Here is a 15595-nt window from a genome sequence, read left to right as displayed (position 1 = left end):
AGGAGGGAAGTAAGGAGGGAAGTAAGGAAAGTTTGTGAAAGAGAAGGAAGGAAGGAGAGAAGGAAGGAAAGTTTGGGAAAGAGAGAGAAGGAAGGAAGGAGAGAGGGAAGGGAGAGAGGGAAGGAAGGAGAGAGTGAGAAGGAATGGGAGGTAGGAAGGAGAGAAGGAAGGGAGGAGAGAAGGAAAGAAGGGAGGAAGAAGGAAGGAAAGTTTGGGAAAGAGAGAAGGAAGGGAGGTTAGCGATTATATTTTGGTTGGCCCACACACATTGTCGTCCCCTGTGCCCGGCCTGTGGGCCCGCCGTTACCGGTAGCGCTGCGGGCGGGCGGGCGGAGCCTTCCTTCCCGGTGACGCGGCGGCGGGAGCGACGAGGCCCGGAGATGGCGCGGAGTCACAGCCGCAGAACGATCTCGAACAACAACAACGGCGGCGGCAGCGGCGGCGGCGAGGGCTCGGGGTCGGGGGCCCAGGCCGGCGGGCGGTGAGCAGCAGCAGCAGCAGCAGCAGCAGCCTGTGGGGGGGAGAAGGGGTCTCTGGCTCCGTCTCCGCGCTGCGCGGGCGGGCGGGCGGCAGCCGGTTGGAGTCAGGGCCACAGGAGTTGTGGACCATTGGGAGAGAATCCTTGTTGGTGGAGACTTTGACATTTCCACCACGTGGAGGAGGAGGGGGAGGGGAGGGGAGGGAGAGGGGGAGGGAGGGGAGATGGAGGGGGGAGGAGGGGGGGAGGGAGGAGGAGGGGGGAGGGGGGGAAGAGGGGGGGAGGAGAGGGAGGAGGGGGGAGGAGGGAGGAGGGAGGGAGGGGAGGGATGGAGGGGGGAGAGAGAGGAGGGGAGGGGGGGAGAGGGGAGGAGGATGCGAGGGGGAAGGGAGGGAGAGAGGAGGGGGAGGGGAGTGAGGGAGGGGAGATGGAGAGGAGAGGGAGGAAGAGGAAGGAGGGGGGGGGAGGAGGGAAGGGAGAGAAAGAGAGAGGGAGGAGGAGGAGATGGAGGGGGGGGGGGAGGGAGTGAGGGGAGAGATCTGAGAGATCTGATTGTCTCCCTTGTGGAGGCTTTGGTCGAGAAAGAAGAGGAGGGGGGGAGGAAGATGGGGGGGGAATGGGGAGGGGAGGAGAGAGAGAGAGGGGGGGGGGGGGGGGGGGGGGGGATGGAGAAATCTGATTGTCTTCCATGCAGAGGATTGCAGTGAGGGTGAGGGGGGAGATCTGAATATCTACCATTGCAGAGGCTTTGGTCGAGTGTGGGCCCACAGTCCAAACACTAACCAGTCCCATCAGACGGGCTGAGACTAGTAGACACAAGGCACTACTGATGCTGCTTTACAAAAAAGGACAAAGTGCTGGAATAACCCACCGGGCCAGGCAGCATCTCTGGAAAAAAAACGGCTGGGTCGGGTGTACCTAACGTTTCAGGTCAGGACCCTTCTTCAGACTCCTCTATCTTTGGCATAAACCAGCATCTGCTGTTCCTTCCAACACAGAAACCACAGGTGCTGGTTTACAAAAAAAAGACAACAGTGCTGGAATAACCCAGCGGGCCGGGCAGCATCTCTGGAGAAAATGTGACGTTTCAGGTTGGGACATTTCTTCAAGACAAGACAAGACAAGAGAGTTTATTTTCATGTGTCCCAGATAGGACAATGAAATTCTTGCTTTGCTTCAGCACAACAGAATATAGAAGGCCATCATTGCCAGAGTAAGGCCACGTGCAAATTGGAGGAACAGCAGCTGATGTTTTGCTTGTGTAACTTACAGCCCTGTGTTATGAATGTTGAATTTTCTAATGTAACTATGTAACCTCTTGGGCTCACATCTGTCTCCAGGCAGCCTATCGGGGAACCTCCTTGCCTGAGGTCATCTGTTGCCGGCCCCAATTTGTCCTGTTTTGTTTCTTTACTTCCAGTTTTTTCCCCCTCACTCTCCCTGTTACAATCAGTCTGAAGAAAGATCCGGGCCCGAAATATCGCCTCTCCATTTTCTTCAGAGTTGTTGCCTGACCCGCTGCATTACTCCAGCATTTTGTGTCCATCTCCGCTACCATTTAAGATCGATGTTCTTTCGTCAGGACCTAAAGTTTGTGGTGCCACGGCGATAATGTGGGGGCTGAGTCTGGTCGCCATCCTACTGAAATAATGTGGTGGTATTTGAAAGAATGCAGAAGAGATTTACCAGGATAGTAACTGAAATTGAGAGCTTTACCTTTAACGAGAGAATGGCATGAAGAAATTGATTAGATTAAGTATGTATAGAAGGAACTACAGATGCTGGTTATAAAAGTACTGAAGATAGACACAAAAAAGGGAGTGTCAGAGGTAATGGGAAGAGGGCAGGGGAATGGGGTTAGGAGGGAGAGACAGATCAGCCATGAATGGCGGAGAAGACTTGATGGGCCAAATGCCCTAATTCTGCTCCTATTACATAATCTTATGAGCAACTCAGCGGGACATGCAGCATCCATGGAGCGAAGGAATGGGTAACGTTTCGGGTCGAGATCCTTCTTCAATCTGAAGAAGGCTCTCGACTCGATTAGATCAAGTACCTGGGTTTAGATGGGTGTTGGGTCTGATATCAGACTTGGATGTAACAATGTTATGGTATTGTAAGCAATCATGTTTTATTACATTCACCATTTAGAGGGCATGTGCCAACTCGCGTCACAGCGGCCTCTGCAGTCCGTCTGTCGTTTTTTTTATTTTTTGTCTCGTTTGTATGTAGTTATTTTTTTTTAAACTGGGTAGGTGTGTGGGGGGCGGGGGGTGGGGAAACTTTTTTAAATCTTTCCCCTGCACGGAGAACCCGACCTTTTCTCTGTCGGGTCTCCGTTGTCGTTGGGGCCGAGCACCGTGGAGCGGCCTCCAACCGGAACGACCTGGGGCTCCAGTCGCGGAGCTGCAGACTCCTCGCCATTGCGGAGCTGGCCGAGTTCGGAGCGGGAGGAGCTGTGGTGGCGATCTGCTGCGACCCGACCCAGAAGATTCAGAGGCTCCAATCGCCGGCCAGGTGGACGGTGACACAGGGAGCCCGCTAGTCCCTGCTGAGAGACCGCTTTTCGGGGCTTCCGCAACGGTGACTTCTCCCGCCCGAGTTGCAGGGTTGAGGATGACCTGGAGTGGGGCCTTACATCGCCCGGCGCGGCTTTAAATGGCCGCGAGACTTGTTGGCGCACGCCGGGGGCTCCAACACCAAGACCCGGAGCAGGGCCTTGCATCGCCCGGCGCAGCTTTATAATTGCCGCGGGACATTTACCATCGCTCGCTGGGGGCTTTGACTCTGACATCGGGAGGAGAACAAGGAGTGCAGGGGAGAGATAAGACTTTGCCTTCCATCACAGTGAGGAGGAGATTCACTGTGATGGATGTTCGTGTAAATTGTGTTGCGTCTTGGTTCTTCTTCTTGTTTGTAGGACTGCAGAAACCAAATTTCGTTTAAACCTCTGGGTTCAAATGACAACAAATAAATTGTATTGTATTGTATAGCAGCTGCTAAAAAATAATGCCTTGTTGCCAGATATTAGCAGATCACATGTGTGACATAATGCATTTTGGGACATCATTGCCAAGGGCAAATAGGCAGGGCCCTCTGGAATGTGGATGTAAAGAGAGATCTTGGGATATAAGTTTATAGTTTCCTAAAAATGGAGACACAGGTAACTAGGGTAATGAAGAAGTCATTCGGTATGCTTGCCTTTATAGGCTGAGGCATTGAGTAGAAGAATAGGGATGTTGTTGCATTGCTCAGTCCACACTTGGAGTATAATGTACAATTCTGATCACCACGCTACTCAAATAATGTGGCGGTATTTGAAAGAATGCGGAAGAGAGTCATCAGGATAGTGACTGAAATTGAGGGCTTTACTTTTAATGAGATATGGGATACTCTCACAAGAGCATAGTAGACTTGGAGGTGACCGTATTGTGGTTTAAAAAAATTATGACGGGCATAGAAAGGATTGTCATTTTCCTGGAGATGGGGATTCTAAAGCTAAAGGATACAGTTTAGATAAGGGGAGAAATTTAAAGATCTGAGGGGCACATTTTTCACACAGGACGGTTGTTATATGAAACAAGCTATCAGAGGAAGTGGTTGAGGCAGAAACAATTACGTCATTTAAAAGGCATTTGGAGAAGTACATGGACAAGAAAGTAGAGAGGTACGGGTTGAAGGCGGACAGATTAGATTGGCATCTAAAAGCATCAGGGTCGGCATGGATGAGTTGAACGAAGATCCTGTTTCTGTGCGACACAACTTAATAACTAAAGTGACACCTGAGCCAAGATAGATCTGGTTCAGTACTGAAATGAGGTGAGGTTGACCTATCACTAGAGGCTGGGATTTTTCTGTTTGGTTTCACAGTGAATGCCATAACAGGTGGTTGGGAAATGGGCAAGAGGCAGTGTGCCAGAAATGGCACTCAGTGTCAGGAGATCCTTGTTCTTTACTTCAACCACCTTGCTCTTCTGGTTATTCGCCTGAGCTCTTGTTATTGAATAGGATTCCCTAGTTTTCTAAACCAAGACTGGGAAATGGTGTTTTTTGTTTGTTATTCAAAGGCAGTGATTGATTCTGTGAACATTTGTTTGTTTGCTAGGAAGTGTTCAGAAGGGATGGCAAAGAAAAGACCAAAGGCACAAAAAAATAATGATGTTTTCAAGGTTGCCAATAGCAGGAGCATAAAAGCCAAAAACAAAACCAAACATGTGACTACAAGTCTCAAGAAGGTTAGTAAAAACAGTTGTCAATCACCAATGTTACTAAATTTGTGTAGTGGAGGTATTTGTGATTTTGTGTTTATTTTATTTCTGATTTGCTTGCTCATTTTTGTTCGTGTGTGTCTCTTCGTGGGCTGGATTGTATCCTATCCAACCCTCTGCTGGTGCTTGTTCTGACTAAATTTTCGGACTGAGATCCTGCACCAGCCACTACTATCTTGTCAAAATGTAATAATTCATGCTGTCAAATGCATGTTTCCCCATTTTAATCACCTCTGAAAAGTGGCTTGCAAGATGTGGCTTGCACATAAGTTTGCAAGTGCTCCCTTTAAAGAGGTAACTAGCTCTGAGAAATCTGTTTACTTATTTTAATCTATTCTAATTAGTGGCAGAACCATTCAGAGAGAATTGATGCAAATCTTCCCATTCGCTATCAGTGCAGGTGAATGTAGGCAAGGCTGCTGTTTCTACCTTATTACAAACATACTATTTTCACTATTTGATCTTTATATGCTTGTACATTTTTTTTCTGTTGGCATAACAGTTAAAACAACCTTGTTGCATTACTTTTTCTGTTTTGGCTTTTTCTCCTTCATGGCATTCTTTGCACATTTAAGGTGAAGGGGAAGTGATTTAATAGGAATCTGAGGGGCAACTTTTCTGTACAAAGGATGGTGGATGTATGGAACGAGTGGCCAGAGGAGGTAGATGAGACGGGGACTATCACACCGTTTAAGAAACAATTAGACAAGTACACGGATAGGCCAGGTTTAGAGGGATATGGGCCAAACGCGGCAGGTGGGACTAGTTTAGCTGGGACATGTCGGTCAGTGTGGGCAAGTTGGGCGATGGGCCTGTTTCCATGCTGTACGACACTGACTTTATGACACAAATTTAACGTGACATTCTTGGTACTAGTCCTTTTGAGTTTCCTGTTAAAGGCGCTGCTAGATGTTGATCCGGGTTTCAGTTCCCTTTTTACTCTGGGGTTATGTGAACTGTGGGTTAATGCTTGCCACTGGCTGGGACGATGCCCATACTAATGGTGCATGCTGATAGCTAGTCATGTTGAAGTAATAGGGGGTGGCACAGTGACGCAAGCAGTAGATTTGCTTTATAGTGCCAGGGACCCGGGTTTGATCCTGACTATGGGTGCTGTCTGTACGGAGTTTGTACGTTCTCCCTGTGACCGCGTGGGTTTTCTCCGGAGTGCTCCTGTTTCCTCCCACACTCGTGCAGGTTTGTAGGTTAATTGGCTTTGGTAAGAATAGTAAATCGTCCCTAGTGTGTAAGATAGTGTTAGTTTTGCGGGGATTGCAGGTTGGCGCAGAGCCGGTAGTCTGAAGGGCCTGTTTCAATACTAAATCTGTAAACAAAACTAAAAGTAAAAGTTGGGGAAAATGTGGTGCTTATTCAAATGCAGTGCAACTATGTTCCCTTTTGAGATGGTCTTTATTTGCTTTGGTTTTCTGCTCTGCTATATTCAATCTTTTAAAAACAAAAAGGTTTTTCTAATTTTCAAACATGAGGCTAATATACATGCTAATATATAAAGCTAAGATGGTGGTTTTAAAACTTATGCTGCTTGATAACCTCTTATTTGTACCTTTTATTATAATTTCATCCTTTATATTGGCAGTGTGCATGTGCTGTTTCTTTCAATGTAGTTACTTTACTGTTACTGTACTGTTACTGTACACTGATACAGCAAAACGCTTCGGCATAAACTCCAGTAAATCATACTATACATTAGCAGAATCATACAAGTAAAAGACTGCAACGATTGTTATGTAAAACAAAATAGATTTTTTTGAGGCAATACACAGTGTCGCCACATTCCTGGCACCGTCTTGTACCTATCGAGTCTTATCTTGGCCTTGAAAGCTTGTTGTCTTGGCGAAACTGGTAGGATTAAAACTGATGGTTTCTGTCATTTTCCAGACAATCATCCACATAGAGCACAAAAGCACCCATTGAGAAACTTATTGAGATAGATGGGAAATTCTAGAAGATTTCCGCAAAGGCAGGACTCATTAATAGTTGCAGCTTTGTACAGCATTTGTTGAGACACTTGTCTCCATGTTCACTCCAGCCTGCAATGTTCATAGAATTTAGTGATCAATCTTTTTTGGCATTGGACCAACAGCCTCACAACAAACATATTAATAATCTTGCCACTGAAGAAGGGTTTCGGCCCGAAACGTTGCCTATTTCCTTCGCTCCATAGATGCTGCTGCACCCGCTGAGTTTCTCCAGCTTTTTTGTGTAACCTTCGATTCTCCAGCATCTGCAGTTCCCTCTTAAACACATATTAATAATCTTGTTTTCTCCTCTTACATACATCATTGCAGCACGTGTTCGTGCTGCAATAAACTAAATACGTAACAATAAACTAAACTATTGTTTCAGAAGGAACTGCAGATGCTGGAAAATCGCCTGAGATCAGTCTGAAGAAGGGTTTCGGCCCGAAATGTTGCCTATTTTCTTCGCTCCATAGATGTTGCTGCACCCGCTGAGTTTCTCCAGCATTTTTGTGTACCTTCAATAAACTAAACTACACTGAATTGCAAAAACATACGAACCACTCTGACTGAATTTGGTGCCTTCTAAGCAATGCTAAGACAGTATTGTCCTGACCTTGTTTTGGTATTTCAGTTTTCCTGATGCAGCAGGTTAAATGACGTTCAATGAGAAATTGTTATTATTTTTACCTTGGGAATTATTTTAATCAAAATGTAATTTGATTTTATCATAGAAGTTTTCAAACTGATAATCCACATGTTCAAGTTTACAATAGTTTTTTTTAATAGAAAAACTCTGACATATTCTGCAGGAATTGTCATCTTGGATATAAAGCCACATTTGACTTTGCTACTCTTTTTCCCTTAACATATCTAAATAAGCTTTTACTGTCCTTCTTTACATTCCTGGCCAGCTTCCCTTCGTACTTCATCTTTTCAGCCCGTATAGCCTGTTTTGTTTCCTTCTGTTGTCCTATGAAAGTTTCCCAATCCTCAGGCTTCCGGCTACTCTTTGCTATGTTATACATCTCTTCTTTTAGTTTTATTCTATCACTAACTTCTCTTGTCAGCCACGGTTGCCTCCTACTCCAGTTAGAACCTTTCTTCCCTTTTGGAATGAAATGATCCTGCGACTTCCGGATTATGCCCAGAAATTCCTGCCATTGCTGTTCCACCATTATTCCTGCTAGGATCCCTTTCCAGTCTATCTTGGCCATCGTCTCTCTCATGCCTTCATAGTCCCCTTTGTTCAACTGCATCACTGACACTTCCAATTTAACCTTCTCCTTCTCAAATTGCAGATTAAAACTAATATTATGATCACTACCTCCAAGCGGTTCCTTTACCTCGAGTTCTCTTATCAAATCTGGTTCATTGGACAATACTAAATCCCGAATTGCCTTTTCACTGGTTGGCTCCATTATAAGCTGCTCTAAGAATCCATCTCAGAGGCACTCTACAAACTCTCTTTCTTAGGGTCCTGAACCAACCTGATTTTCCCAGTCTACCTGCATATTGAAATCCCCCATCACCACAGTGGCATTACCTTTGTTACATGCCAGTTTTAACTCCTGCTGCAACTTATACCCTACATCCAGGCTACTATTTGGGGGTCTGTAGATAACACCAATTAGTGTCTTCTTGCCTTTGCAATTTCTCAACTCAATCCACAGTGACTCTACCTCGTCAGTTCCTATGTCTTCACTTGCAAGGTACTGAATTCCATCCTTCACCAGCAGAGCTTCCCCCCCCCCCCCATCCCTGCCCACCTGCCTGTCTTTTCTATCGGATGTACCCTGAGTATTTAGTTCCCAGGCCCGATCCTCCTGAAGCCACGTCTCAGTAATCCCCACAGTCATATCTACCAACCTCTATCTGAGGCTCAAGCTCATCTACTTTACTTCTTATACTTTGCGCATTCAAATACAATACATTTAATTCCTAACGCATCTCACCTTTCACATCGACCCTATTACACTTGGCCATACTCTCCTATCTCTTTGTGAGCTTTCTTTCCCGTTAATTACAATACAATACAATACCGTTTATTTGTCATTTGAACCTCACATGAAGTTCAAACGAAATTTGGTTTCTGCAGTCATACAAGAAAAGAACCAAGACACACACCAACACAATTTACACAAACATCCATCACAGTGAATCTCCTCCGCACTGTGATGGAAGGCAAAGTCTTGTCTCTCCCCTGCTCTCCATTCCTCTCCCGAAGTCAGTCAAAGCCTCCAGCGGGCGCTAGCAAGTCCCGCAGCCATTTAAAGCCGCATCGGGCGATGTAAGGCCCTGCCCTGGGTCGTGATGTTGGAGCCCCCGGCGGGCGCTAGCAAGTCCGCGGCCATTTAAAGCTGCGCCGGGCGATGTAAGGCCCCGCTCCAGGTCACTCTCAACCCCGCAATTCAAGCGGGAGAAGTCGCCGTTGCTGGTGCCCCGCAAAGCAGTCTCCCACCGGGGACCCGCGAGCTCCCGGTGTGACCATCCACCGGAGTCAGGTCGCAGCAGCGAGCCTCTGCAGCTCTGCACGCTCCGAAGCCGGCCAGCTCCACGATGGTAGGTCCGCAGCTCCGCCGGCTCCGTGACTTGAGCTGTCGTTCCGGTTGGAGGCCGCTCCATGGTGCTAGGCCCTAACGACAACGGAGACCTAACAGGGAAAAGGTCGGGTCCCCGTGCAGGGAAAAGATTTAAAAGTTAAAATAGACAGCAGCCTTGCGTATATTGACTGATAAATTGCCTAATTTACCAATTTACAAACCAAATTCCTCAGTTTTAAACTGTTTTTCTCCTGTGACTTATTCACCTTTCCCACGGGCTTCAGCCAATCAGTTCTTCTCCCTGCTTCTCCTTGTTGCTCCTTATTCAAACTCCACGTAAGCTCCGTGCTAAGTCTAGCTCTGTGCCCATATCTGCACTTGGGCCTTTTCCTATGCTATGCTGTGCTGTTCTATACTGCAATGGAACAATGTGAGTAGTCGTTCAAGTTTCTGCCTCATTAAGATATAACCATATTTCATTCATTGCATGTTATGTCAGAGCTGGGTTTTAAGATATTTTGTTAAATGTTTTGATAAAGTATACTACTTTCATGGTAATTCTTGTTTGGTTACACCCATTTTAAAACCTGTTCCAAGGAGAGGAGATTATCTGTCTGGTTTTTAATGAATACCTTATTCTTAGGTTGCCTTGATGGCTGAACGGTGTGCTTCAGGACATTTTTGCAATTTCAGGGAAATTATGGAGAAAATTTGTTTGAGATAGTTGAAAGCGTTTAGTATTTGATGTAGCGTATGCATGCTAGTTACAAAAATGCAAACCCAAGCTTCCGAAACTGGATTTGTTTGGAGTATTCCTTTCAATAGTTGAATATCCAGTTATTATTTTTTGCTTCTGGGTTTGAATGCAAGCTGTGCTATTGGGATGAATATCTCTAGGCTTGTTTTGGTTTTGGTTTCATCTGCTCTTCCCTTAACATGTATCTGCACACTATGAATGGCTCGATCATAATCATGTTTTGTCTTTCCACTGATTGGCTGGCACACACCAAAAAGCTTTTCACTGTACCTTGGTACACGTGACAATAAACTAAACTAAACTTAACCTTGGTAGCTTAGGTTTAGTCATATGACATTTGCTCAAGAACAGAATTTTCTTACCAGCTTTGTAACCTGTCTCTTACATTTACACAATAGTCGTGGCAAGCTGTGTACAGGTGGGTAATGCATGCCTTTGGTAAACTGACCTTTGCCCAGAAAAAGAATGGTTTAGTATCGGACTATAACACCATGGCATCAAAATGAGATGATATTTATAAATGATATTCCCAGGATGAAATGATAAATGGTATTTAAAATGCATCGGTAGGCATTTGTGAAGTGACTCAAATCCATAGCGAGCACACTATGCCTGGTGGTGTTTTTGCTAGCTACAGCTTAGCCAGTGATTGGCACCAAGGTGAAATAAAATATTAGGATTTCCCAGCTGTCTGTCAAAGTACTATCTGGCAGTTTTGCCATCTATTTTCTCAATTTTCTGGGAGGCCACAGTTATGCATGTAGCTAGATGCCATCGCACAGAATATATTTTCCTGATTGTGTAGAAACAACAAGATATTAAAATACTTTAACATTTCAGTGAGCATAAAGGCACGAGAAGCAAGCTGCATGGGGAAGCTGGCTTCAACTCTACAATACAATACAATACAATACAATTTAAGGTTTGGACCCCTTGAGGCCAAACGAAATGCCGTTTCCGCTACAAACAAATAGACCCCAGAACTCTGAAGGCAAGGTCACATGAAACCGCAGTTGGTTTTACGCTTGGTTTAAAGTTCATGTCTGGAAATGTGGAAATGTACAGTAGCAAACTAAAATGAATACCCATCTCTGATTACCAGCAGGAGATTCTCAAGCATTTCAGGAATCTTGGCAACTTCAGCTGGATATAAAGCTCAGATGGATATTTGTCCTGTTAGCGTTTACATACTTTTGACTGAAGAAGGAGTTAAATGCCTTATCGTGCCCACCTTTTCTCATACCCGAGTATCTCCAAAGTTGTATTTTCTGAATCTCTGCATTCATACCATGTTATTAAGTAACTACTAGTGTAATATTTATGCAGCACTGTTTAAAAGGAATTTTTTTTCTTGGAACAGATCAATATTAGGAACAGTGAAAAAGTCTCTAAAATCAATAAAGCATTTACAGAAGTACAAAAAGAGATCACGAACCTATCCAAAGCCACAACTTCGAAGAAACCACTGCAGGTAATAGTTTGTTCACAAATATTTTCTAAATGATTTGTCAATTTAAAAACAAATCCCTGAGCAAGTGTAGAGTTGAGGATGTTATGGGCTGTTCATAAACTATTTTTCTGATCTTCTCTGCTAATATTTTTATAGTTTTCCATTTGCGCAAAAACGGTACGCGATAGCGCTAAGATTTTCTGTCACCTTACTCACCATTGTCCTGTGCTGAAAATGCACCAAAGTTTTGTTCTGATCGGTGGTATATATAAAAAATGATTAAGGTTTAAAAATCTTAAAAACTGCGCATGCGCAGATTGGTCTCCTCTCCTGTCAGTCACCGGCTGCGGCCCCCCTTTTTGTTGGTGCCCACCTTCCTACCGGCACGGCCCCCCTTCCTGCCGGTGCCCACCTGCCTGTCGGCGCAGCCTTCCTGCCGGGATACCTGAGGCCTGGGTGCTGAGCCTGGCTCTGAGGGCGCTGACGGCTGATGCTCCTCCAGGGCACGCAAGAAGGGAGAGGAGCGGCAACCTCGAGATCCTGGGGAGGTGAGGAGAGAGAGTGAGTGGAGGGATTGAGGGAGAGGACAGGGTATGGAGGGAGATGGAGGGGAAAGTTGGGGAGGTGAGGAGGGAGAGTGGTGGGGATTGAGGGAGAGGAAGGGGTAGAGAGGGAGGGGAAAGTTGGGAAGGAGGGGGGGAGGGGAGAGGAGTTATGGAGGGAGGGAAGGAAGAAGTGAATGACTGAGGGTAGGGGAAAGAAAATGGAGAAGGTGAGGAGAGAGAGAGTGGTGGAGGAGGGGGAATAAGGGAGAGGAGGGGGGAGTGGGGGACATAGGGAGTGGGGAATAGAGGGAGAAGAGAGCAGTGGGGGAGGTGAGGAGGGATAGTGGCAGGGATAGGGGAGGTGAGGAGTGGGGAAGGTGTGGGATAGAGTGATAGGAGGGGGTAGGGAGGGAAGGAGAGTGACTGAGTGGGGTGGGGGGGTTAGGGGAAAGGAGAAGGAGGGGGAGGTGAGGGGTAGGGAGAGGTGAGGGAGGGATTGGGGAGGAGGAGAGGGGAAAGAAGAGGGAGGGTGAAGAGGAGGGGGGTGGAGTGCTGGGGGATGAGAGGAAATGAGCTGCAGTTGGGGGCTATTGGTGAGTGGTGGAATATTGCGTTGGGGGAACGGATTGCGTTAGTCAGGTAACAGGGACCCCGTGTGACAGAGACCCAATGGGTCCCACTTAGTCTAGTCACCATTAAATCTGAACCCACCCTTCCTTTGTCTGATGTCTTTACTCTGGATGTTCCTGAAAAGTTCAGTGGAGAACATAAATGTTCCTTGATCCAGACTTGCTGTTAGTTATTCTATATTAACATTGTCTAATTATAGAATAGATAAGACTTGCGTGTTGCATGTCATCATCTACTCACTTGATGTATGCTCGATACAGAACAACTGAGACCAATGTTGGTCCAAAGGGTCAAAGCCTGAAATGATACCTATCCGTGTTCGCCAAAGATGCGGCTTGACCCACTAAAGGGACTGTCCCACTTGGGCGACCTAAACTGTGAGTTTAGAAGAGTTTGCCCTGGACTCAAACTCGCAGCATGGTCGACACGAGGTCCTAGGAGGTTGCATGAGGTGGCTGGAACTCCCCTTCATGCTCGAGGGAGGATCCCGCCTACTCGCGGCCTCAGTTAGGTCGCGGAAAAAATTTCAGCATATTGAAAAATTTTCCGCAAGTGAAATTTTGTCGGCATGGGTCTTTTTCACTCGTAGTGCAGTGGATTGGGGGTCACTATTTACTTACAGGCATTCGAGGGCAGCTATAGGCCATCTCCTTTGCTGACTGGGCATTTTGACTGGCTCATTGGAGTTTCATGACCTAGGAAGACCTACCAGTAGGTAAAATGCCCGCTAAACTTTATTAAACTTCTTAAAAGTGTCTCCTTCCCTCCCCTCCTCTCCTCTCTCCCCTTCTCTCTCCTCCCCCCCGCTCTCTAAAGGACCTACGGTAATCTGTGGCAGCCGTTTACCTTCCTCTTCATTGCGCAGACAGCGCTCCTCCGCTATTCCTGGCCCCCACCTTCGCGATGTGTTTGTGTGTGTGCGCGCAGTCGGTAGATGCAGCTCGCGGTTCGGTCGATCCAGCTCGCAGTTTCAACGCGGCCGGTCGATCTAGCTCGAGGCTTTACAGGCGAGTGCCCTCGAGCTTGAAGGTCGAAGGCACTCTTCTGGACTCACAGATTAGGTCACCCAAGTGGGACAGGCCCTTTAAGTTACCTCAGCACTGTGTCCTTTTGGTTCTATCTTGTTTGCATGAACCGCTTATGGCCAAAATCAGCTTGTCTTCTTTTTTCATTAAAGTTTTCAGTAAAAATGGCCACACTAATCAGAAATCAGAATTATAGCAAGGTTCCGCTTATAAAATTAAACATTGCATCGTAATTATTTAAAACCCCAATTTATGTTCATTTTGCAGATTCCCAGAACTCCGCCAGCTGAACAGCTGAATGTAGATGCTACAACACAGTTGTTTTCCCAGTTGTGAAATTCAGAAAATGCTTTCAGTCGATGAGAACATGTATACAGTGGACAATGCAACCTACAGTACAATGAGAATTTTAATGTTTTCTCTTTTTGTTCCAACTCTCTAAATGTACAAACATATGAACCAAAGATCATAGAGGAGCTCCTCTAGTATCTTTGATATGAACTGCAGATGCTGGTTTCTACCAAAAATAGACACAAAATGCTGGAGCAACTCTAGAGAAAATGAATAGCTGACGTTTTGAGACGGGACCCTTCTTCAGACTTCTGAAGGTAGGTCCCGTCCTTAAACATCCACTATCCATTTTTTTCCAGAGATGCTGCCTGACCCACTGAGTTATTCCAACACTTTGTGACTGTCTCTAAATGGTAAATTTTTTTTTCAGTACATACCAAATGAGAAATCCTTTCTGGTATTCCAGAGGAAATGAATCTAATGCCTTCTGCAGATTCAAGGTTGTTTGTGACAAATGTCAGTGTTTGGTTTTGACCGAAGCAGATTTTTAGACAATTCATAAAATTACATATAAAAATACTGTGTGTTGCATATTTTTGGTATCGGAGAAGATGGGGCAAATTTGAATATTATTTTTGAGTCGTTGATCTATATTATACTAAAAGTCTCATCTTGTTTGGATGTCTGTCTGTCTGCGTGCGTGCGAGCAATCAACGAGCTACGCCAAAACTGTACACAATAACGTGAATTTTTTTGCAGAACCTTACTCGGCTTTTTCCCGTTGTTGTACTTACAAGTTTCCTTCAGATTTGATGTTATATTTTACGTTATTGATATTTAAAGTTTTTAAAAAAAAAGCCAATTTTGAAAATAATGACTGCCTTTGAGAGGGTGACTCTTCCAGCAGCTTCCAGTGATAATGTCACAATGGCATCTCACAGTCATCCAATCCCAATTTACACAATCTCATTTACACAAGCTGCCGTGAAGATTCCAAAAACCGAAAACGACATCACAATGTGATCTCCGCTGCCAATATGCAAACTATGAGAGTGTTTTTTCATTGTTGTAAGGAGAGGGATGTAGTGGGGGAGATTTAAAAGTTTTAAAGTGACATTTAAAAGTTGGATTTCTTCAAATCTGCACTGGCAGTTAGGCAGTTATGACGTCACAATGCCCTACCAGCTACAATGTTTCTATCCCAGAACACTGAGTCCTTCACAGCAAATGACCTTCAGGGAAAGAATATGCTAGCCTAACCCAGTACAGCAAAGTTTAATGATTAGATTTGGATAACAAAGGGGAAGAATCTGCCAGCCTAACCCAGCACAGCAAATTTAATGATTAGATTTGGATAACAAAAGATGGCCTTGTAGGTGGCACCTACATCACATTAAATCTTAGTGCAATTGCATTTTTTTAAAAAGTTTTAAATGACCTGCACAGTTGGGGGCTATGGGTGAGTGGTGGAATCTTACATTGGGGGAATGGGTGAGTGGTAGAATCTTACGTTGGAGAACGGGCTGCACTGAGGACCAGGCCTCCCATGTGACAGAGATCCAACGGGTGAGTGGTGGAATCTTACATTGGGGAACGGGTTGTATTGGGGGACCAGGCCTCCCGTGGGGG

General features: G+C 45.6%; 1 protein-coding gene across 1 annotated transcript; it reads left to right on the top strand.

Moving 5' to 3' along the window:
• Positions 1–278: 278 nt before the first annotated feature.
• Positions 279–14543, top strand: LOC129696148 (ribosomal biogenesis factor-like). The gene is made up of 4 exons (XM_055633668.1): positions 279–481; positions 4584–4713; positions 11386–11496; positions 13943–14543. Exons 1-4 carry the CDS (start codon positions 381–383, stop codon positions 14009–14011), a joined length of 411 nt encoding a protein of 136 aa, XP_055489643.1. The 5' UTR covers positions 279–380; the 3' UTR covers positions 14012–14543.
• The last annotated feature ends 1052 nt before the right edge of the window (positions 14544–15595 follow it).

Source organism: Leucoraja erinacea, chromosome 4, assembly GCF_028641065.1.
Source record: "Leucoraja erinacea ecotype New England chromosome 4, Leri_hhj_1, whole genome shotgun sequence".
NCBI classification, from domain to species: Eukaryota; Metazoa; Chordata; class Chondrichthyes; order Rajiformes; family Rajidae; genus Leucoraja; species Leucoraja erinaceus.
The sequence above is the reverse complement of the archived record's forward strand: the minus strand, read 5'-3'. Positions and strand labels throughout refer to the sequence as shown.